Source organism: Oryzias melastigma, linkage group LG16, assembly GCF_002922805.2.
Source record: "Oryzias melastigma strain HK-1 linkage group LG16, ASM292280v2, whole genome shotgun sequence".
Classification (NCBI taxonomy): Eukaryota; Metazoa; Chordata; class Actinopteri; order Beloniformes; family Adrianichthyidae; genus Oryzias; species Oryzias melastigma.
In genome coordinates, this window is record NC_050527.1 from 9,570,547 (window position 1) to 9,593,880 (window position 23,334).

At 35.9% G+C, this 23,334-nt stretch overlaps 1 protein-coding gene and 1 long non-coding RNA gene across 4 annotated transcripts in view; one reads left to right on the forward strand and one right to left on the reverse strand.

The window, feature by feature from the left end:
- Positions 1-17,014, forward strand: part of LOC112144005 — a 31,700-nt gene extending 14,686 nt beyond the window's left edge. The window contains exons 3-5 of one of the 3 annotated variants that reach the window (XR_004949335.1): positions 12,046-12,157; positions 16,175-16,239; positions 16,770-17,014. This is a non-coding gene — a long non-coding RNA (uncharacterized LOC112144005). Of the gene's footprint in view, positions 1-12,045; positions 12,158-16,087 lie in introns of all 3 variants that reach the window. The other 2 variants (XR_004949334.1, XR_004949333.1) reach the window with 2 other exon arrangements.
- Positions 914-3,846, reverse strand: LOC112144004 (C-reactive protein-like). The gene is made up of 6 exons (XM_024268299.2): positions 3,583-3,846; positions 3,096-3,206; positions 2,863-2,917; positions 2,127-2,229; positions 1,750-2,044; positions 914-1,623 (listed from the first exon to the last, which is right to left on the reverse strand). The coding sequence occupies exons 3-6, from the start codon at positions 2,915-2,917 to the stop codon at positions 1,402-1,404; spliced, it is 675 nt and encodes a 224-aa protein (XP_024124067.1). The 5' UTR covers positions 3,096-3,206; positions 3,583-3,846; the 3' UTR covers positions 914-1,401.
- Positions 17,015-23,334: the final 6,320 nt, after the last annotated feature.

Consider the following 23,334-nt stretch of genomic DNA (forward strand, 5'->3'; position numbering starts at 1 on the left):
AGGACTGCAACTGAAGGTAGACCACTTTCTCCAAAATTTTTGAAAGAAAGGGTAACCTTGAGATGGGCCTAAAATTGGCTAAAACAGAATTGTCGACGTTTGGCATTTTTAATCAAAGGTTTAATAACAGCATGTTTAAAACTTGTAGGTACCAAACCCATTGACAAACTATTGTTATTCCACAGTGAGAATCAACTGCCCTATGCTGGTGAAAATTTGTTTAAAAAAGCGAGGGGGGACGGCATCCAGAGGAGAGCCTGATAGTTTCATATGATTGACAATGTCTTCTAGAAAAGACAGTCTTGTTTTTTTTTTTTTTTTTTTATAATTATGTTAATTAACAATTCAAAAGTAATGACTGATTTTGATTATTTCATTTTCAATAAATTTTTGTAATTGTTACTTTTGTAAGTTTTGAGTGATTTCAGTGAGAATTGTGGATTTGTCCTTCTTTAACTGAGGCGTACCAACAATTTTGTACACGTGTGTATATAAATTGTAATTTGTAAGAGAATGTAAAGGTCAGCTTTCACAACATAAAATATTACAGAGGTATTATTGGTCTCCAGTAAAATGACATGGAATGGGACTTAAGAACTGTGTTGGAAATTTCTTATGTCTTACTTGTTCTTATGATTTATTACTATTATCAATATTATATACTTATGTTATTTTAAATTGTTTAAGTAACTAATTACTTTACTCTATCTTTGTTTTTAAACTAGTGTTTTATCCCACTTGCCGGTTTTCGGACTGGGGGGTTCATGGCCCTGCTTGCCTTCATGTTTCCCTTGCTCTGGTCCCACCTGGCTGGAGGGACATTGGGGGTTGCGGACTCCTAGGGTTAGGAAGGATGTAGATGCCCCGGCAACAGAAGAACAGGGCAAACAGCATCTTCAGGATTTTTTGTTTCTTTTATTTATATATATAATATATATATATATAAGTGGTTTGATCTGCATTTGGGGTTTCATTCTTGATGTATGGGGAAAGTGTTTTTTTTGTTTTTTTTTTTGTTAACTGTGATATGTTTGTTCTTTTATGTACAACTCTCTAAGGTGTATGTTTTTTTTATTGGAAAATTGCTTTATGATATAATTAAGCACAATGAGAGACTGCTCAAAGTTACAACATCCACACAAGGGGATTGTTCTTAGTTGTTATATGCTGGTCCTAAGTTCAGGTCTTAAAATGATTTGCTGTGGAGGCTCCTTAATGAATTAGCTATAATAAAATAAAACAAACTTGCTTTTTCACTTATTTTTTTTTTGTTCATGCAAAATACAAAAAATAGCAAACTGTTGTAAATGTAATTATTCAATAATCTCAAATAATCAAGTCAATGAACAACCATTGGAACATGTGTTTCAGTTGCTATGCTTTATTATATTCCGCATATATTTATGCAGGATGACAAACAGGTTTGTCTTCAATCAGCACATTTCCAACTATCTCAAAGTCAAGCGCCCTCCAGTTCAGCACATTTCCTGGAGTGAGGCTCATTTCGCTCATGTAGTTCTGGATCTCACATGAAGATAGGGTGTAGTCCCACATGTGGACATCAGTTATCATGCCAGCAAAGCTCTGGTTAACGTCAAACCCTCCACCAAAAGTATCTTGGTCCTGTGGAGAATTCAAAGTGAAAAAAAAACAATGGAACAGTAGTGTCATGTTTTGATGAGAGACATAAAAATGAAAAATGAGTCAAGTTGTTGACAAAAGACACTTTAGGTTATGTGTGAATATTACCTGTCCTAAAACAATTTTGACTGCCCCACTGATGGCTCCAGAGCTGATGAATTTCCTGATTGAAGGTATCCCATCAACCCAGATCTGCACCAGTCCCTTCTCAGAGTCCCATGTGGTGCAGATGGAGTGCCACTTGTTTAACGTGTAGTCCCATCCTCCATATTCAACCCTTGCACCTCTGATATGGGGCTGGATCTCTCGGTTTCCGTTCTTCCAAAAAGTCAGGAAGCCATTGTTTTGAGAAGGTGTAGCTAAAGAAAATATGGCGTGGTCTCTCTCGATGTCTGTAACAGATCTGTTGGAGGAGACAGACATGTAAATCACTTAAAATATGAACACTCAAAATTATTGCCTATTGATTTGATAGATCTATCTACCTGTGACAGACAGTTACAGCATTGTAGTCCAGTTTTATTGGGTTCAGTCTCACATGAGCTGAGTCTGTTAACTGTGGGAAGGTAAACATTTTGCCAGAAAGGTCTGGAAAGAAAAAGAACAAAAGACAAAATGAACAAAAGCCTTCACTTTTCCTCCTCTACTTGCTCTTTCTGATCTTCCTCTTTCTGCTTCTTAATACACTAATAAAGGATTCATGATAACCTTTGTACCAGATACATTTATTATACACCTTGTTTTTAAGTGTGGAGTAATTAAAGAAGTTATTTAATGTGATCTTTTAAGGTGAGACCAAAAACAGCAAAAAAAAAAAACACCAAGAGAAACTTTGCTGACAATGATCTAAAGTATATACTCCACTAAATACAAATTTATGTTGAATTGAATGTTAGTTTGAAGTGGCTTTTGAATATAGTCAACATATCTTATGCAATTCTAAAATGCAGATCAAAAACTGGATAAAATATTGAAGTAAAAATTGTGATTGTTTTATTGGAAGAGTAGACATCAGCAACGGACATCAATCACTGTCTTTATTATTTATTGTTTACAATGTTTAACATATTTTAACAGGTATTTTAACTAGAACACTGATTTTAAAAATGTAATTTACAATACTAAAATTGTTCTAATCACTTCAAACTGTTACAGTAAAAAAGTTAAAACAAACATCCCAGTTGCACCAATGTAGTCAAATAAAACCATGACAAAACCAACCTTGAACTCCAGCAGATACTGTTCCCAGTACCACAAGTAAAAGCAACAACTGCATCTGTTGGAAAAAAGCAAAACAAAAAACATCAAAACATGGGACAAAGAGACTTCCACACTGTGACAAATGTGTCATTTTTGTTCAATAATTCAAGTAAAATAGAAAATGAATAGGTTAACATAGCTATCTTTTAGTTTAATAAACTAAATCCTGTCCATCATAAATGCTTCAAACTTACCTTGAATGACCGTCGACTTTGGTAAAGTGTCTAAAGTGTTTTTTTTCTCAGTAGCTCCTCCTTTTTATATGTTTATTCACACGTTTGCTAATAGTTCGTCCTCTTTCTCTTCTGATGAAAAACAAGCAAAAAAAAACATACGTGGTTACTCTACCTACCATATAAAATGAATGAGCTTTGTCATTTGCCTCACAAGAGTCAGGTTGAATGGGACTAAGTTACATCCTACAGTTCCTTAAAACTATAAGACAAGAGTCTGATTCCTGTCTTGGGATCACACTGTCAGTTTCCCATTTTAACATTTAGTCTAATGACAATTAAATTATTTAGACTTTTAACCTCAGTATGTATTATCTGGATGCAAAACAATTGTTAAAGACACAAAACATATACTAAAGAAGACAAGTATCGTGTTGAGGCATGCTCCTGGACACCTCCCCGAGTTGGTTGATTTGCAAAAGAGCAAGTAAAAACAGATCAAAATTACCCGATTACTAAAGGATTGGATCAATGTTGCACAGAGCTCTGGATGGTGACAGCATTAATGCAGCAACCACACTGTGTGTTCAAACACACGGGTTTATATACAGAGCAGCGTGTTCCCTGGTCAGCTAACACACAAAGAAACACCTGGTCATACAACTGGTCACACAACTACCCTCCCAGCCCCCAGGTCAGAGATAGATCACTCAAAGTTGTCATGTGGTCATGCCTATACTTTATCCTGTCTGACCGGTCTCTTTAAAACTTCCAGCAAAGCTCTCAGTAGTCTTCAGAGGAATTCTTAGTGATCGCTTGGTTAAATTGTATCCCTTTGTCTTTGCCACAAGGCTTGACACAGTTCTATCAAAACAGTATTTTGAAAAAAATAAATCTAAAATAATATGAATATATTTTAATAAACCAGGCAGACACAATAAACTGCATAGCAAAAGTATTTTGGATGAATAGTGGGGTGCCTATGGTGCCCTGGTCCACGCGTGGTTCTTATATGGTCAATCTCAAAATGTTTAAAGTAGCATGCAGTATTAGACTATATTTTCATGTGAAATAGAAGATACCTACTGAAACAAGTGTTCAAATTGTTTATTGTCTTGATTGTCTAAGGTTATGGAATAGTTACGTATTACAACCATTGCAGCAGTTTCTACATTTGGTGGACATTTTAGGTTCTGCAAGTGGGGACCACAAGTCAAATTAGACAGGAACAATATGGAGACTGAAACTTTTATTCAAAAAAAGTTGTGAACAAAACAACTACTCAGCACATCTAGTAACAAAAATGTTTCCAAATGCTGAAATTAATATACTGTAATATTTAATGCATTTTGCCGCTTTTTAACTTCATAAGTTGGTTGATTTATCTAGTATGTTTATTGGCAATGGTGTATACTTACATAGTGCTTTAATTTAAACTCAATTTTATTTATATAGCCCAATATCACAAATCAATTGCCTCATTGGGCTTGAAGCAGAAAGTCAGTTATATAATATAAACAATAGCTACAAACTAAACAGACTGAATAAAACTGGTTATCCCCATCCTTAGATCCTCCCTCCCGGTAAGGAGACCTTAAAAGCCTTAGGGATGCCCACATGAGGGAGAGATCCTATCCCAGGACGGATATCCCACACACTTTACTACCTTGAAGGCCCAAAATACTTTACAGTCTCAGTTCTATTCACAAACTGATGGCAGCTTTGCAGCCAAACACTGGCACCAAACCTATTTGTATGAAAGGACATTTCAATCTAGTTAAATTGTATTTATTGTGAAAATGAGGATAATAAATGATTCATAAACGTCTCATCTCTATTGTGATTGTTTAGTTTAAATTCAGTATAAAAGTTTTCAACATAAAAAAGTAAATGGAGACATTATGAAATAAAGCAGCAAGTGATTCCATCCATCTTCTTCCCTTTTGGGGTCGCGGGGTGCCGGAGCCTATCCCGGCTGCTGATGGGCAAAGGCGGGGTTCACCCTGGACAGGTCGCCAGTCCGTTGCAGGGCCTCAATCACACACACATACATACACTCCCACATTCACACCTAGGGGCAATTTAGAGTCACCAATTCACCTACGAAGCATGTTTTTGGACGGTGGGAGGAAGCCAGAGTCCCCGGTGAAAACCCACGCATGCACGGGGAGAACATGCAAACTCCACACAGAAAACCCCCAGCCGGGATTTGAACCGGGGCCTTCTTGCTGTGAGACAAGAGCGCTAACCACTGCAGCAAATGATTCAAAGAAAAATGTAAATAAAAAAAAAAGAACATGCAGAGAAAATGAATCAGATGTTTGAGAGGAAGATTCAAGGTGAGGATGAAGATGTGCTGACCCAATCGTCTAAAAGAGAGGATGAAGAAGAGAAAAGGGGAGATGCAAGTTGGAAAATGCCATTGCGACACCAGGACCATCAAGCGCAGGTACATTTTCTATATTGGGACCAGCCTATTTCTCCCAGTTCCTTAAAACTATCAGACAAGTGTCTGATTCCTGTCTTGGGAAACACTGTCAGTTTCTCATTTCAGCGTTTTAGTTCAATACCATTATTTCTGTTATACGGGCTGGAGTTTCTGGTGAACTGGAGCATTCAACATTAAAATAATGAGACTTTTAGTCACAGGTACATATAATACAGTATATAGGACAAATGTTGTGTTGAGGCATTCTCCTGGACACCTCCACGACATGGTAACAGATGATGAAAAGAGCGAGTAAAAACAGGTCAAAATTACCCGTTTAATAAAGCATTGGATCAATGTTGCACAGAGCTTAGGTGGTGACAGCATCAGTGCAGCCACCACACCGTGTGTTCAAACACAGGGTTCATATACAGAACACACAAAGAAACATCTGGTCACACAACTACCCTCCCACTCTCCAGGTCAGAGACAAATAACTCAAAGTTGTTATGTTGTCATGCTTATACTTTATCCTGTCTGACTGATCTCTTTAAAACTTCCACCAAAGCTCTCAGTAGTCTTCCAGAGGAATTCTTAGTGATCTCTGAGTCAAATTCCGTCCCTCTGTCACAGCCACAAGACTGGATCCCATCCAGTTCTTCTGGTGCAGTTCTGCAACCCCTCTTTAACAAATGAGTAAATATTTTGCACCTTCTTAATGTTAAAAACAAGTTTTATTCCTTCAATTTTCCTAGTTATCATGTTTTCTCTTTCTCAGGCAACCACAAATAAATAATACGATTTATAACAACCATCTGGTTACATATAGCAATCAACACTAAAGAATCCAGACGTTCTGCTTGGCTGGAATTTGGTGGCTGTGAGTCTGCTCTGAACTGCTCACATCCTGCAACCCTGGTGGGCGGGACTTTCGCGGCAGAGTTTCCTCGTTGTTGGATTTCTAATAGCGTCTAATTGCAATTTACATTTCATTATGTAATTTGGCTTTTCATTTCAAATATTGTGCGAATGAGGAAGCATTAAATGAGGTGAAAAGCTTACCTGCTTTTTAAACACTGTTTTGTAAATATTTCAGACAATTGCAGAGGAATGAAAATATCAACTATATTATTATACTGAAAAATGTTTTTTTTTGTTAAAACTCAACGAGAGCCAAAAAAGTCCCACTTTAGAAAAATACAATTTACTTATGTTTTTGATAATAAAATGTGGATTTAAATATTATAAAATATAACTTTTAGATCATAAAACATTTAAATACATATAATATATAGTGTACTGTAAATAGTTTTCTGTTTTTCTATCTAAACATATTTGCCTATTTAATTTTACTTTTGACAGCATCATAAACAAGTTCCACGTTGAGGCCAAGAAACTTAAATTGCAAAAGCAAGCAAAAAAAAAAAAAAAAATGCTAACACAAATGTGACGAGATTTTACAAGGAAAAAAAAGTTTGCAGTTTCTCAGAACAGGGGTTACCAGAGAACACTGAACAATATTTGTTACAAATTACCTAATATATAATGACACTGGTAATTTTTTATATTTTTTTTTCTAACACACACTTAAATTACATAAACACGTATTTCAGTGGATCAGAGATATGTGTACTTTGAAGACAGCCCCTTACTCCATCACAATAAGAGGATGAAATATTTATTGCTCCACAGTGCAGAAAAACAGTATATTTAAACTGATAATAAAAAAAGGAAATAGCTGCTCATACTGTAATGTCCTTAAACCTACTCCCTGTAGCTTTATGTACTTCAGTGTACAAACGATTCTGCTTAAACATTCTGTCAAATAAAACAACCCTTTTAAAAAGATGCAGATAGCAAAGAGCTGGAGAGTTAGACGCGGTTCAAAATCACTCCAGTTTATTTAAATGTCTGTGTGTGAGGGTGTGTTTATGTGTGGGTGGGTGCTTGCTGAGTAGAGAGAACAACAGTGAAGAAGAAATATGTTCAGCATGTCTGTGTGAATATGTTTAACAAAGTAAACTCTGGACTAAGAAAGGTCAGAGATCTTTTTTCAGATTATTTTGCAAAAAAGACCATTTTATTGTTAACAGCCTTGATGATGACCTCAGTAGGACACACTTTACACAAATGCAACTATAGAAGACATGAATGTATGTGATGTCATTCCACTATTGTGTATACTGACAAGGCTACGCTATGAAGTAAAAAAAAAAACATACAAACTGCCTTTTGAAAATGACTATACTGACTTATGTTATTTCACATCTTTCCTATAACTGATAACGCAGTTTCTCATCAATAAAATAAAGTTCACATTATGGATGAGCCATTACTCTATTGAGAGGAAATTCATGCAACAAACAAGACAATAGATAAAAGTAGAAAAAAGTTTATAAAAATGTATTTAAGGCATGTCAATAATAGGGGACTTATGAACCAGAATAGAGTTTATGGTCACAAAGTATAACTCCTCCCTCAAGCTATAGACACAAAAGGCATTTGAAACACATTCAAGAATGTATCAAACAGGTATTCTTGAACACATGTTTAGCCCATGGTGTTCACACTGGACAAGCAGGGTGGGGCTTCTTCTTTTTCTTTTGTTAACTAGTGCATGTCCACCACCTACAGTTGGAAGAGGGATGGTGAAAAATATTTTAGCGGTGTAAATCTTGCTCCAGGATTTTTCTTTCACAACTCTATTCAAAAATATGAAAGACTTGGTGTCATAATTCCACCCGGGCACAAATCACAATAATTAATTTCTCCTCCATGATCAATTTTTAAATGGTTGACACTACCGTCAAGGAAAAGAGACGCCATCTGTACGTCACAACCAAGTCTGAGTCCCTGATTAGTCAAGTTGAGAGTTTTGAACTTGGAAGCCCAAAACGTGCATCTATGTTCTTTTTCTCAGAATTTTAATCGGTCACATTTTTAGAGGAACTACTGTCACCAATCATGAGTGAGCTTGTCCCCGCTTGTTTGAAGTCCACATCCCTCCCACTGAAAAAAAACTCGAGGGAATCTGTCAATTAAACGTATGAGGCGAGGCTAGCAGTCTATCTTTATACAGTGTATGACCCATTAAGATCATAGAAACAATAACAGACGTCTGACTATCATACATTTATGCAATATTTCCCGTAACTCAGTGTTTGCCCACTATGAAACGTCAAAAGAAATAATGGGTGGAAATCATGGGGAAACCCGTACACAAGATACAGGTGGCCAACAAAAAATGTAAGTAGTAAGCCACTGTTCAATGAGCTTGTAGAGCAACAATATTCATGCACATTTCTTTTTATGGGCAACAGGTTTTAGCACACTTATACAACACACAAGGGTGAATAAGAGTGAAGTAGGTGAAACAAAGTTTGTGTGTGTGGACACTTGGATATCATGTCCATACCCTCTGCATGAGGAACTGGTGCGTGATCAGTAAGGAGCTAGTACCTGTATGTACAGGTCAACCCCCTGTACTGTATGTGTGTATGTAACTAAGGCTTAAGCAAAACATCCTCATTTTTATGAGATTCAGCTTTCAACTTTTCTGACATTTGCTAAAATTTCATACCATGATTTTCAGAAATGACTGAAAATAAGTGTTATATATGCCAGTTATAAGCACAATAGTTTAAACGCCAAATCTAAAAGTAAATTTCATTGTTAAACCAGAAACTACAAATGTCAATTTTAAGTGTTTTATCTAAATATCTATCAAAATGCTCAGTCATATTTGTATGAACATCTAAATGTAAATATAAAAGTCAAATACTAACTCTAAATAGCATTATAACTAGTGTTTAATAGCAAATCTAAATTTAAATGTAAATTATATTTCTCAAAGATAAATAATACACTGTTAATGTTAAATTTAAATTGTAAAATTAAATGGTTAATGAAAATCCTAGGGATAAACAGTAATTTTTTCATTTAAAATTTAATAATAAATGTAAATGAGCAAATTAATGTTTTTTAAATGTAAAAAGTCATTTAAAAGGTCAAAGTGGTTGTTGAATTTAGTCATAAATGTTAACTATAAACAATTTTTTTTTCTCAGCTTCTCTTCCTCTTGAGGAAGCAACTATTTGGCCAGCCCTTTGATTTTACTCAACGTCAAAGTTAGAGAAAACCAACCCTCATTTTTATTTTCCTTTACAGTTCCCAAGTCTTATCAGAATTTACTAAACAATCATTTAGTCTCATTTAATAAAAAAATATGGTGAAAATCTCTAGAAAGAGAATCACACCATAAGTGCAAGATTATGTGATAAAAATTAAATTAGAATCATACACTGAGCTGAAATAAATGTGACATCGTACAAGCCAAATCAAAAGATCACACCTTTCATCTAACTGAATGCAGTTCAGCTAAAAAGTAAAGTGACCTTTTAGTGGACGAGTCCTTTACACTTCTTTTTCTAATTAAATATATGTTTTCAAAAGAGATTTTTTCTCTGAAGAAAATCGTCTGCCTTTTCCCTCTTCTAGACGACCCTTTTAAATATATCATCTGGACTGCTTAGACTGACAGGGGAGATAAAGGACTCAAACAATGGTGAGGCTCCAGCTTTAAATGTCAAACGATTACATTCTATAGGGGTCGCTTTAACTTAACACAGAAGCCATAATGTAGACTAAAGCGTTTGATTAAAAAAAAAGAAAGAAAAGGGGGCGCTCAGTCGTGTGTTCGTTAGTGGGAGTTAGCGTGTGTGCATGCATTAATGAGAACATCAATCCTTGAAGTTTTCAGATCACCTGATGTTGAGAAGCTGCAGCTCAAGATTCAAGAAGAGAACAATACCTGTCAGCAGAGTTTGTTATTTGTCTCAGGATTGGCAGTGACACCTGTGTATGTAGCTGTGGGGAAACTTGTGTTATTTGTGTCGGAACCAAGACAATTTTAGAGTTTGTTTGTATTTCTTTGCAAGATCGATTCACTGAAAGAGACAGACAACACTCTAAATAGATAAAGAAATCTGCATGAAAATCATATTTTTTATGTTTTTAACATGTTCTTGGATGACACAATATAAAAGAAATTAAGATGAAAACTGCATTTCTGAGTATTTATTTATTCAAATAAAAAGCTTGTCTGATGCATCCACTTGCAGACAAACAGATCCATGTTTGTCTTCATTGTTCTTGTTCGATCTGGCATCTGGTTCCAAACTGGAAGGCTGGATCACTCCGACATTATTCGCCATTTTTGATGAACCACAAATGTTATGTTGGGGTTGTTAGGGGCTGTAAGCTAAAGCAGGAGGGACTGTAAACAAAGGGATGATGGGAAGTCCTAGGTATAGTCCCACCCATAACTCGGAGGTGAATTTCCAACCAACTACTGCTATTCTGTAGAAACTATGCCCTGGAAAATGACACTTTTTTAAAAAAATACCCCAAAATTCACAATTAAAAGACCCCCTTTTTCAATAGATATAAAGATGATAGGAGTAGGACTTTAAGCTCTGCATTCTACATTTCTGTGAGGGCGCTCTGTGTTGATCAGTCAGCTTGTCCCTCATGACTGTTGAGTCTGTTTTCTGTTTCTTTTAATTAATGCATCCTTGGGAACACTGTTTTGGATTATGTCGGTTTGCCGTCGTCTGTCCCTGCAGCAAATTTACTTGAGTGACTCTGACAAGTCCTCCGGAGTATCTGTAAAAGTTAACCTTAGCGAGACACAATATTCCATTATGTGGGAGAGCACGCTTTCCACGGCGGTGTGCGTGCATGGCTCTCAGCACTAACAATGAGAAGAGAATGTGTGAAATCCGTCAAAGGAGATCACGTTCCCAAAACAGATGCATCTCATGGGAAAGACAGGAGAAGTGAGTGATGGTTTTCACAATTGCTTTAAAAAAAATGAGTGTTTATCTCCCTCCACATAATAATGTAATCTATATACACAAAGAAAGACTTTAGAAATTATCTAATTAAAGTGGGTTTATAGATTATGTTTTTGATGATGCATTATTTATTTACCAGAAAAAAGAAAAAAAATCCTCATAAATTGATCGTTTATATCCCATCCCATCAAGAATTATTTTCTGTTTGCCTTTGAGAGTCCAGCGCTTAATTAAGAGTAGATTTTGGCTCATTTTTCTTACAGTGTCCTTCAGCTCGCCGAAGGTTTTGCACATTCACTATTTACGCAGGAAAAATTCACTTCAGGGCTGTTTCACCCTGAATAAAGTTTATTTCCTTGGAAAGTCTGCTTTTAGTGGCACGCATAATAAAGTATCAAGGGTCACGAACCTTGAACCCCTTAAATGTAGAACATGAATGCATGAGGTGGCAAAAGGAAACCAAAAAGGAGGAAATAAGAAAAATAAAGTAATACCATAAATACTACACCTTTTGAGTGTGAAAAAGGTCATAGTGCAAATTTGACAAGCCATAAATCAAGAAAAAAGTTAGATTTTTCCTCTCTGGCAGACATAGTGAGGAGGTGAAGATATTTAACTGAATTTGATAAGATATACCTGTTTTTACCGGGTAAAGCCTTAATCACTGCAGGTTTTTTTGTTGTCATAGAGAGGAGCGGCTGCATCTTAAGGGGAGTACAGGTGTGTCTTGCAGTTCCTTTGAGGATCGTATGGCCATCTCAAGGGACATTAATATGGAATGTACCATTGTCATGCGTGTGGTAAGTGTGTCATGAAGTATTTGCAATGATAGTGCCAGTTTCATGATGTGCAGGTGGTGCTGGCATCTTACTGACAGCGCGCAAATGCTGCATGCATGAGGTGAAATGCAAGTTCCCTTCTGGTGGCAGGATAATGGAGCGCGCGCTTAATGTTCAACTGGTTTAACATTTTTACCCTGAATTGCAGAAATGCAGAACTGTGACCAATCAGGGACTTAGAATCGTTAGAGATGTGTAGGTGATGTCCGCTTCAAAACACGAAAGTACCAACCATTGTAAACATTATCATAAAGGAGACATTAATAATTGCAGATTTTCCTCAACCGGATTAATATGACTCCAGGTCAGACCTTTTTTGTAAAAATAGAGCCGTGAAAACAAAAGGTCTGGAGCAAGATTTGCTCCGTTTTGTTTTTTCGCTCCAAGCCGCTGCCTATTGTAGGAGGCGGACAAGTGTTAGCAAACAGTAAAAACACACAAAAAAGAAGATTTTCTTCCCTGCCGGTACCTGCGTGTGTGGCGCTGGTCCAGTGTGTAAACCACCAGCCAAGAAACCTCACAGAACGTGTTCACACGTGGCCGGTGAGTTTGCACGATCAGGCTAGTCATTTTAGCTGCACAGGCTCACTGATCGTTTCACATCCTTGATTTTGTGCAGGCCCTGTACAGGTTTGTCAGTTTTTTGCGTACATACAGCCAGTCTCCACCCATAAGGGTAGCTGTGACTAAAAAGCCTAAGATGCTTTCTTTGCTGTGTTATCTCTCTTTCTAATCTGTGATTTTTTACTAATATCACCAAACAAGCAGCAAATGATTGATTTGCTTTCAAAAACCAAAATGACAGTGCCAATTTTTTTACCCCCTAGTGGAAGCTTTCTTTGCCCCTCAGGTCCTGCCATAGCGTTTCACTTAAATTTAGTTCTTTTTTTTTTTTATTCGGATTTGTCACTGTGTTTCTGATCATCCATCTGTTGAATGACCCAGTTTCTATCAAGCTTTAGTCAAACAGACAGATGTCATAACATTTGCCACAGCAAAACTCAAAGACTTTATGAATCCTTGATTTATGCAGAACAATGCAGTAGATCGTCTCTGAAAATAGTACTCAAGGAAAAGTAATGTTACTTTGAAATTTGTTACTAAAACAGAAGTAAAAAGTACCCACATTACTAACACCAGCAACTAATTCAGATTGATTCAGATGCGGAAAATAACTTTATTTTTCATCTTTTTGACCATATGTGATTAGTAAAAACACATATGAGCCTATAATTACCAAGTGATAATAAAGAATTTGCTTTTATTTGTTGAAGAAAAACCTCACCAAAAATCACATCTGCTTTATAAACACTATAGACAAATATGTCTATATATAGACATATTATAGATATAGATATATAGGCATTATAGTGGAAATGCCATGTTTGTGCTGAAATGTTTTGTTTGCTTTTTGGCACACAGGCGCTGAGGTCCAAGTCCACTTTGTTTTCATTGCACACATGAAAACCTGTTGCTTTTAAAAAGGCAGGTTTGCAGCTCAGTTGTTCTGATTTTATTTTATGTTTTTTCTGTTCAAATAAACCGCTCTTGTCCTGTAAATGTACTTGCAGAGACTTTGACATTTAACATGCTCAGATCTGAGAAGCAGCCCTTTGTGTGTTCTGTTTCTCATAGTTTCATTCAAGGTCTGACCTTGGGCTTCTTTTGCTGAAATGTTACATCCCGGGAAATGGCAGCAATTTTTATTGTTTTTCACTTCTAACTTATCTGTAATAGAACGTCAGACTGAATATAGATGTCTGATCAGATCAGACTTGACTGTAAAAACATCCTCATGTAAGCAGAAAGATTACCCTTTTTTTTTCTTTTCTATTTTTTATGAAATATAAAGTACAATCAGAAAAAAATACTGGTCAAAATACATGTCTTTACATTGAAATGTATTTTAAAATATGATTTAACTTGTACTTTAGGTACATTCTGACAGAAGGGTCGTTTGCATTGTAGAGTCACATTGATGTTGCACTATTGTAGGAGCAAAACAACTTTACAGCTCAACTTTTAATATTAAAAAAAAAAAAACTTTTAACCAACTTTTGTCAAACATTTTTGTGTCCACAGGCTGAAACAATTGCACAGTAAAATCAAATTTGTTTTTTCACATTAATTTCTTACACCTTCTGGATATGTTTAAGCCACTATAAGTCCCTTATGGTATTGATATTGATTTAAATTGTATTAAAAAGGCAGTTAAATGCTTTTATTTTCAGACAATTAAGAAATTGCATTGTAAACAAACAACAAAACATATGTAACAATGGGGAGAAGGCACAGTGAAGACACAAACATATGTTTAATGAGTTGGTGTTAAGCAGTTGCAATAACATAATCCATGCACAGTTAAGCAAAAATGGAGGTAAAGTGTGTTCTAATGTTCAGTAAGAACTGTCAGAGTTTGGAAGCTGAAAGAGAACATAGCTTCATAGAGACCTGCCGGGTATTTTTGAGTAAATTAATGAGGAAAAACACAAATGCAAAACTGATTAAGGAACAAATCGTAGCATCAGTTCATTTTACTGTGACTCTGTTAGATGAACTTTACCAACCTAAGATTGAATCCCAGCATCAACATCCAACAGGGCGTTAAATCAAACCCAAAAATCGTATTCATTCTTAAATGTAAAGAAGAAATATGAAATGGGGGATGAGGTTCAAAGTAATTGTCAAAGTCTTGTGTTTTTTTTCTTTTTTTTTTCTTGGAAGCCTTTAGCGCATGATGCTAGTGCAGCAGTCCTCCATGGTCAGATATAACAGTGACCTTCCTGGAAGGTCTCCCTTAATTTTTTCCAGTTCAGAAATGTAACAAACACTCAAATACTCAAATTACAAAAAAAAACCCCGCCCTCTGTTAATTACACTCTTATTATTTGGCATAATCAAGGGAGCTGTTGAATTGTTTTGTTCAGTTATATTAAACTGACCTGTTGTATTGTTACCGATAGATTGTCAGTCAGTGACTTGTACAGTAAAGCTGTAGTAAAACAGATTTCTCACACCTGACTGGTTTATGTAATTTAGTAAGGGTGTGTTTTGGAAGAGTCTGGCATTACAATCCTAATACACGTTTCACAATACGTATCACGATATATTCCAGAACCAGAACAATTTTTTACTAAGTATGACTTTAAAAAAAGCTGATTTAACACAAGCTGGTTCTGGGGAGATCTTGTTGGTGGCAGTGTAGAGCTGCTCAAAGAGGCTCAATGTGCTGCGGTGCCAACTAGTGGTCGGAGGTTTGGGTGGAAAAAAAAGTAAGACACTGAAGGATGCTCTAATTAAGTACCGTCATGTCAATATTTTAAATCAATGCAATTATAACCAAACCAAAATATCGCAATATATTGCCAAATCGATTATTACCTACGCCCCTATAATCTATGACTAATTTTAAACTTTCCTTATATGTTTTCTACTAAATTTGACCATGTGGTCTTACTTTTCTGATCTTTGAGTAACCCTTTTTTAAAGTTTTGGCACAGTTTTATTAAGGTAGATCTACCTCACACCATTATCAATCACTTCTTCGAACCAATATCTAACTAGCCTGGCTTTCTTCTCAGCCAATCAGAATCATATTTTGATTTTAAATTCACAAATGGGTATCTGTCTGTGGATTCTAGATGGTTTGGCCTCCAGCATCTGCATCTAGGCTCTAGACTGAATACATCTATGGTATGAGTTCATCCCAAGCATACAAGGTGTCATCAGCCTAGAGACTACATTATGGACTCAATTCATGCACATTTTTCTGTAACAAAAATATATCTTAACTCGTTTTTCTAATATTTCTCCTTTTGAAATATAAATGCCTTCATGTTTGGTTTATTGTACCAACTGTTTCCCATTTGTCAGCTGCTTTTCTATTTTTAGGTTCATGTTTTAAGTTGATCAAAATTGATGAACGCTAAGATCATTGGGAGGCAAGCGCACGTTAAAGAGAAGCATCTTCTTCCGCAGACCTCACGGCAGCAGATCGTGTTTTACAGAAGAGCGATTTGGCAGCTGCGACTCAGTGGGTCAAGGTAAACAGCCAACAGCTTCAAGTGATTCATTGTTTAGTGACACATTTCATAATGCTTCCCTTCGACGTATCCTTGTAAAAGAGATTCACTTGATTGTATACTGCAGTTTGAAGGTGGCTTCAGCATTCTTCATGCATCTCGTGCTGCGTGTTTCATGGCTCTACTGTTTTCCTTTTTCCTCACACCCATCCAACATCCTTCCCCCGAGGAGCCGAGAAGAATGTCAAAGTTTCGGGTCATGTTATTGTCTGCTAAAATTTATATCAGTGTCCAAGTATAGTAGTTCGGAGCAAGTGTTAAGGAGCCGAAGGACTAAGAGGAGCCTAAATGACTCTTGCGAGACAGACCAGGAAAACGATTCATCTATTGTAATATTACACACAAGAAAGGCAAATCTGCAGTGCACTTGAGGAAGAATAGAAATAAAGGAAGAGGACTTTGCTATTAAATCATCATCAGGCACCTGATAAGAGAATGTAAGTCCTGTGCTATCTCTGTCCTTCAGTACCAACCTTTTGCTTTCCATACAGGAGCGCTGGATAATTAAAAGATGAAGTGATAGCACCGCAGACCGCTAAGACCTCATCTCTGTTCTCCCTGCTCTGACATAATTAATATAAAGGATTTAAGAAGTCACTCATTAAAGTCTGTCTCTTTTTTCCCTCTTTGCCTTTGACAATTTATGCTCATTAAAAATTATACTTTTTTATCTTTAGTTATGCTGCTAAACAAGCTGGAAAGCAGTAAAGAAGAATAGTTTTCATAGGTCGTCGCTGCAGTTTAATTGCCTTTGATATATAACTGAGCGGCACATTTAAGTAAATAATTCACTGTTTTCTTTAGGTCTTGATTTCACAGTAATTAGATCTTCATGGGACAGCTACTCCAGCTATTAACTGTACTTATGTGTCTGGATTGGTGGAAGCTGAAGGACTCAAGTGGAGCATGACAGAGCTGGTTGAGGGAAAAAGTTTTAAAAAAGCACAAGAAAAATGATCAAATCCTTAAAATGTAGAATCATCATGAAAAGAAAAAAAAAACATGAAATGCATTACATGTCTGAATTATAAATAAGCAAAAAGTACCATTAAAGTGACCAAAAACTGGAGATTATTTTTTATGCTAATTGTGTAATCAGTTAATAAAGGGGTTTGTGTTTCCAACTCCATCAGCAGCATCCTATTTCACTCAAAGTGGAATTATCTTTATTGAGTTGGAAAGCTTTAATGACACCATGGATTTTTTTTCTTAAAATTTCCATTAAAAAAAGCAAAAGAAAAAAGTCTGTGAACTTCCTTATAGTAATATTATATGTCAACACCTTACTCGTTATTAGCACTGCCATAATATTAGTTCAAAGCAGCATTAAAACTGTGAAAAACCGTGTCTCTGAAAGTACAATTACATCTATTTGATTTTGAAGGTTTCTTCTAACAGCTATTTTGAAAATGTGTTTTGTTATCGGGTAGCAGTGGATGCAGTTTATTTTTCCAGGCAAGTAATTTGTCACGAAAGGTTTTTCTTCAGGCGGCTCATTTTAAGACTTTAGTCAACAGAGCACATAATGGAGCTGAATTCATGATGTGTTTGTTGTCTCTGCATTTGTTAGAGACAAAGTAAGGATAATTATGTTTGTTAAAGGCATATGGTATGGTAGAGCGTGCTTCATTTCTCTTGTTGTTCCATGTTCACAATGACATGACAAAAGCTGATGTGAAATGATTTCCCCTGAAGCTGCAGAACCATCCCTAGCTTGTGTCTTTTACAAATCCTCCCTTTACCTGGTTGTGTATTTGTGCACAGAAAACCAGCGTTTGAACACTAAGCCAATCAAAACAAAATAGGATGAAGTGGGATTTTTGTTAGGAGAGATTTGGCCCCAAAATAGTCTTAGAATCACTTGTGTTAAATGAAAAAAGAATATGATTGCAAAACTATAGCTGGTTTTAGGATATTTGTGATTAATATGAAATTGCATTAAAGCAACATGAAGGTCTTTTAAGAAAAGTAGCTGTGTTGAAGTAATGACCTTTTTAATGAGTTCATTAGTCATAAAGTTCTAACTCTGGTTTGGTTGACTTTAGGGAACAGCTCAAGGATGTTTAAGACTCTCCCCGTGATACTAAATCACAGACTAAAAGCACAAAAGATATTGAAGCAATAGTAACCAGCACCGTTAATATTTTGGTGTTAAACTTTCCACTTTCGGAAAACAGAAACTCTTTTTTTTTGGAAAAGTTTCAGGGAGGTGATGATGAAATCAGGACAAACGTTACAATTCCTTACAAAATGATGATAGTTTCAGACTTATATAAGTTGCATCCTTCTAAAGAGGTAAGTATTTCCTTGTAACGTTCTACTGGAGACAGCAACAGTAACAGAATTCAATATTGGGATCTGGCTTTCTGACTGCATCAGAAAACTCTGATAAAGGCCAAACACTAATTAGCTTTTCATTCCAGACTGTTTGCTGACTGGCCATTGGGTGTTTTCCTATGCTATCTTAAAAGCCTCCAGATTGATGACTGTTTTTGTTTTTTTTGTATTTATTTTAAAATTGTGTTAATGTTCTACCACTGGCGTCCAAAACTTTTACATTGGTAACCTGGAAACCTCTGTACAGTATAAGTATTTGGAAACACATTCTCCATGCAGACAAGGCTTTTGATTTTTTAATGAGGTCAGTAGTAACACTTTAATTACCCCGTGTCGGGTTTGGAACAGTTCTATGAAATGGGTTTTCTGTAAAAGGAGAAAAAAGTACAGAAAGTAATTATTTCAGGTCAAGCAGATGCATTTTAACACCAAATATTGATGATAAGATCCTCTTACTTAAAAAAAAAATCCTGTGACAGTCTCTTCCAACAACTATCCTTTTTCTTTTTTTGCTACTTTACTTAGCGGCCATTACAGTCTACATCCTTCTCAACCAACCACCCTCATGACTCCTATCACTGCTACTTTTTTGGTCTTCTTTTGGACCACCTTTAACCCTTTTTACTAAAACATTCACTCTTTTGTCACACATCAAACCTTCCTCCACATCTTCACCTCTTTCTCCCATTCTAATCACTCAAAGTCCTCCGTCTTCTTCACCTCTGCTCTCTGTATCCTCACCAGCCCACTTGAGTTCATTCATAAACAAATCCTTTGTTTTCAGTAGACTTCCACCTCTCAGTGTGTTCCTCCACCTGCTCTCACTATAGATCACAATGTCATCTACATACATCACGATCCACAGAGATTCCTGTCTCGCCTCATCTGTCAGTCTGTCTATCACCACAGAAGAGTCTCAAAGCTCATCTTTGGTGCAGTTCCACCTCCACACTGAACTCCTCTGTCACTTCTCACAAATTTACCCTCTTTTGCTCAGCGATCACGTGATCAGCTTTACCTGTCTTTCCAAGATTTGCCCAAGCCTGACAGGACTAGCAAAAACACACTAACCTAACGTGTGTTTGAAAGCTTTGCTATTTTTTAACCCTTGTGTTTGTTGGTAGTAAATAAAGCAGCTACATCAGCAATACCATGGGAACATATCAGTCAAGATTGTTGTTTTTCTTCTTTCTTTGCTTCTTTTTTTATTCTCCTTCCTCTAAAGCCATTGACTATCCATAGCCCCATTGTCTGCCTCCTTACTGCCTCTATTATAGGCAGATCAATATTCTCTGAAACTCAGCTTTCTTTTTTGGAACCTTCACATTTTCACCATTTTCTCTGTCATCTCAAACCACCTTATCCAATACACCCCACTGTAATCCCTTCCTGTCTCTCAAGCCCTCATTTGCTCATCGTGCTTATTTTTTATTCTCTTTCTCCCTCTTTGGACGTACAGCCTCTTTTAGCCTTGAGGTGCGTGTGTGGCTCTGTACACAGGCGAGTGTGTGAGGGGTGGAAAGAGAAAGAGAAAGTCCTACAGGGGCTTTTCTAAATCCCAGGTAAGAGCAGAGACTCTCTGAGGGAGAATTTCATTTCAACACCTCTCATCTTGCACAGAGACCAGGAGGATAGGGCTCAGTTATGAAACCAATAACCATCGTACGTGTGCTTGTGTGTGTGTGCGCTTATATATGTGTGTGTTCTGCTTACAGCAGCAGGAATGTTAGCTGAATTTTATTCTTCTGCTTAGATGTAAGTTTGAGCATTTTGATCAGTTTCTGTTTCTTTACATATTTAAGTTTAAGTCATTTTCTATTTAATCCAAGGTAGATGTGTCAGTGTATGCTATCTTACATGCGATTTCTTCTTTTCCATTGTTTTATTCTTGTAGGCTGTTTGATGATTTGCAGTGAGAGGGGAGAAAAAAAACTAGAAGGAATGTCAGGCTTCTTCAAACCTGCCTGAGATTGAATACTAACATTGGGTTGGTTTAAAATGGTTTTGTTAAATTTACAAAAAAAAAAAAAAAAAAAAAGGAGGACTGTGAATCACAATTTTTAGCATGTCCCTCTAAAAATACTTCATAAATGTTTTCAAAAACATTTATTTGCAGGAGATACAAGAATGCTCTAAGCTACCCCCATAATTAGAACATAAATCTGTCAGAATTTATGCATGTTTGAAAATTACATCGCTGCTTATTTTACAGAAATGTGTCTGTGTATCTTAATTGTCGCTCATGATTACTAATTAAAGTTGTGTGGACCAAAAATAACAGGATACATTTTTGAGGCTAATGTGTGACAGATGTTAATTCATTTGGATCAGTTTTGATCCAATCCTTGTCTCTTTAATTTTTTGTGTCATTTATGTGCAATAGTTCTGCAAATCTTTCAATAATTTACATTACAACCATGAATGAAGTCACTCATTCTGCATTTATGTTTATTAATGTCTTTTTCTTTAATTTTTTTATATTATTATCATTTAAAATCTTTTGAGATGTCTTTTAATGTGTTAAAACCCAACAATATTCATTCCTTGAGTGTTTGGCACTCTTTGTTTTTCAATCACATAATGAATCAGAGTTCTGGCACTGACCCGTTTGTTATCCAGCACTGTTCAAGAGCTTAACAACCAAAACTACTTGTTGTTTAAAGTGGTAAGAAGGAGAGATCATATCCAAGGAAAAAAATATTATAAAAAGTATATTTTAGAAACTCCAGGGAGCTACAGCAGAAATTACTTGGTAAGATTACAAACACTGACTCCTTGGAGGCTAAATATAAAATAAAAAATGCTGGTTAAATCATCACTTCTGAGAAGAATGACATGTTTTCCAACAGCATTTGAGTAATTTGAAGTTCTGTAGCTATTTGGAGTGAAATAGAAAACAAAAAATGGCTGAAATTAAAGGCTTTTTACTGTAAGATTTGAAAACACAAAGATGCTTAGATTTTCTGAACATTAATTTACATTTTTAATTGGTGAAGACATTGGTTAAAATGTATTATTTAATTTAAATTTTTTGTAATACCAAAAAAAAACTATTCTCACTTAAACATTGAAGTATTTAAATGAAAAGCTTCTACAGTTATGATCAGCTCTGATAGATCTCAAAGAAGCTTCAGTTTATCTACATTTACTACGATGAACATTTTATCTTATTACTGCTAAAATAAGTCATCCAAAATGTTTATTTATTTTCAGCTTTAATTAAATTATTACCTCGAGTAACTTATTGATTTGAGTCAAATTAAACTAAAAAAGGCTGGAAACGTATTTCATTGATGAGCTGACTTTTTGTTTTACAGTTTTCTTTAAACTCCATGAGAAGTTCATTTTTTCACTTCAATCCCAGAACTCTGAACAGATGCATTGAAACATATACACAAAGGAAGGCAGAAATAGAAGGAAATAAAATGTCTTCATCTTTGCAAATTCCAGAGAGAAAACCCAAGGAGACATTTTTGTTTGAACAAATGTTTGTCCTCAGGAAATACCCCAAACGAACCTGAAGGAGAATCTTTTCATTTGTTTGGAGAAATTATTTTTTTTTCTTCAGATATTATTAAACTGGGAGGAAATCTTTAACTACCAAACAGTTATGTAAAATCTTGTTTTTTGTTAAGCAAATGACTTGCAGATTCTGAATTTCCAAGACAAAAAATTTCTTTCTGGTTTCAGTTTTCTTCTAAAAATGACAATTTGTCTACCATAGTTTATCCAGATTACAGGTTTTGCAAATACAAATGTGTAAATATTGAGGATACAAACCACGTTGGTGAATTATTTTATCAGTTGACAAAGACCATCAAGACTCTACCAAAAAAAAGGCAAAAGGCTGTGAGGTTTTTATCAGAAAAAAGACTTTTCCAGATTTTGCCAAAAAAAATGTCCATCACCTGCAATGTTAGAGTTTCATTGAAAAAATGGTTTAGTCTTCATGCCCTGTCGTATTTTTTTTCTTTAACCAATTTTTTTGAATGCCTCATACGACCAACGATGTCAACCAGATTCAAAATAAACACGGTTCCCTTACCTATCGGGTCTGAATGTGTCAAGTCGTACTCCTGAAGAATGTGGACTGCTTTCCCTCCAGCTCAGTATTTGATTGGTTTCTGAACAATTAGAACAGTGCTTGAAGTGAAGACCCACTCCAATCATTTTAAAAGCTATCAAATGCATTTTAATATAATGTAGCCAAAGTAATAAAAAAATAAAAAACTGTTGTTTTCTAGGGCATAATTTCTGCAAAGTGGCAGTAGTTTGTTGCCACCTTTCTGCATGTTTTCCAACATACCCTGCTCTGGCATGTTCTTATTGGCTGGACACACCTGAACCAGGTAATCAGTCATGAATCCCTACTCTTGACCTATAGGATTGAAGGTCACCCCCATTGACTTAAAAATGAAAAGTCAAAAAGCAACAAAGAAGAAATAGACAGAATAAGAGAAAGACAGAGATTTACTTTTGTAGAAACTCATTTATGTGGAAAAAGACCTATAAAGGTTAGTTTGGAAAGCAAGTATGTGTGGTTATGTGAAGGTTGCATCAAATCAGCTACCCTGTGTGTGTTAATAAGACGTTACTGGCACGCATCGATATACATATTTAAGCATTATTCGGCTCACTTGAAACAAGTGTATTGAGTCAGAGAGCTGAGGTCAGCTCTAAATCATTACAGGTCTCCATAGCAGGCCCGGCTAGCACATT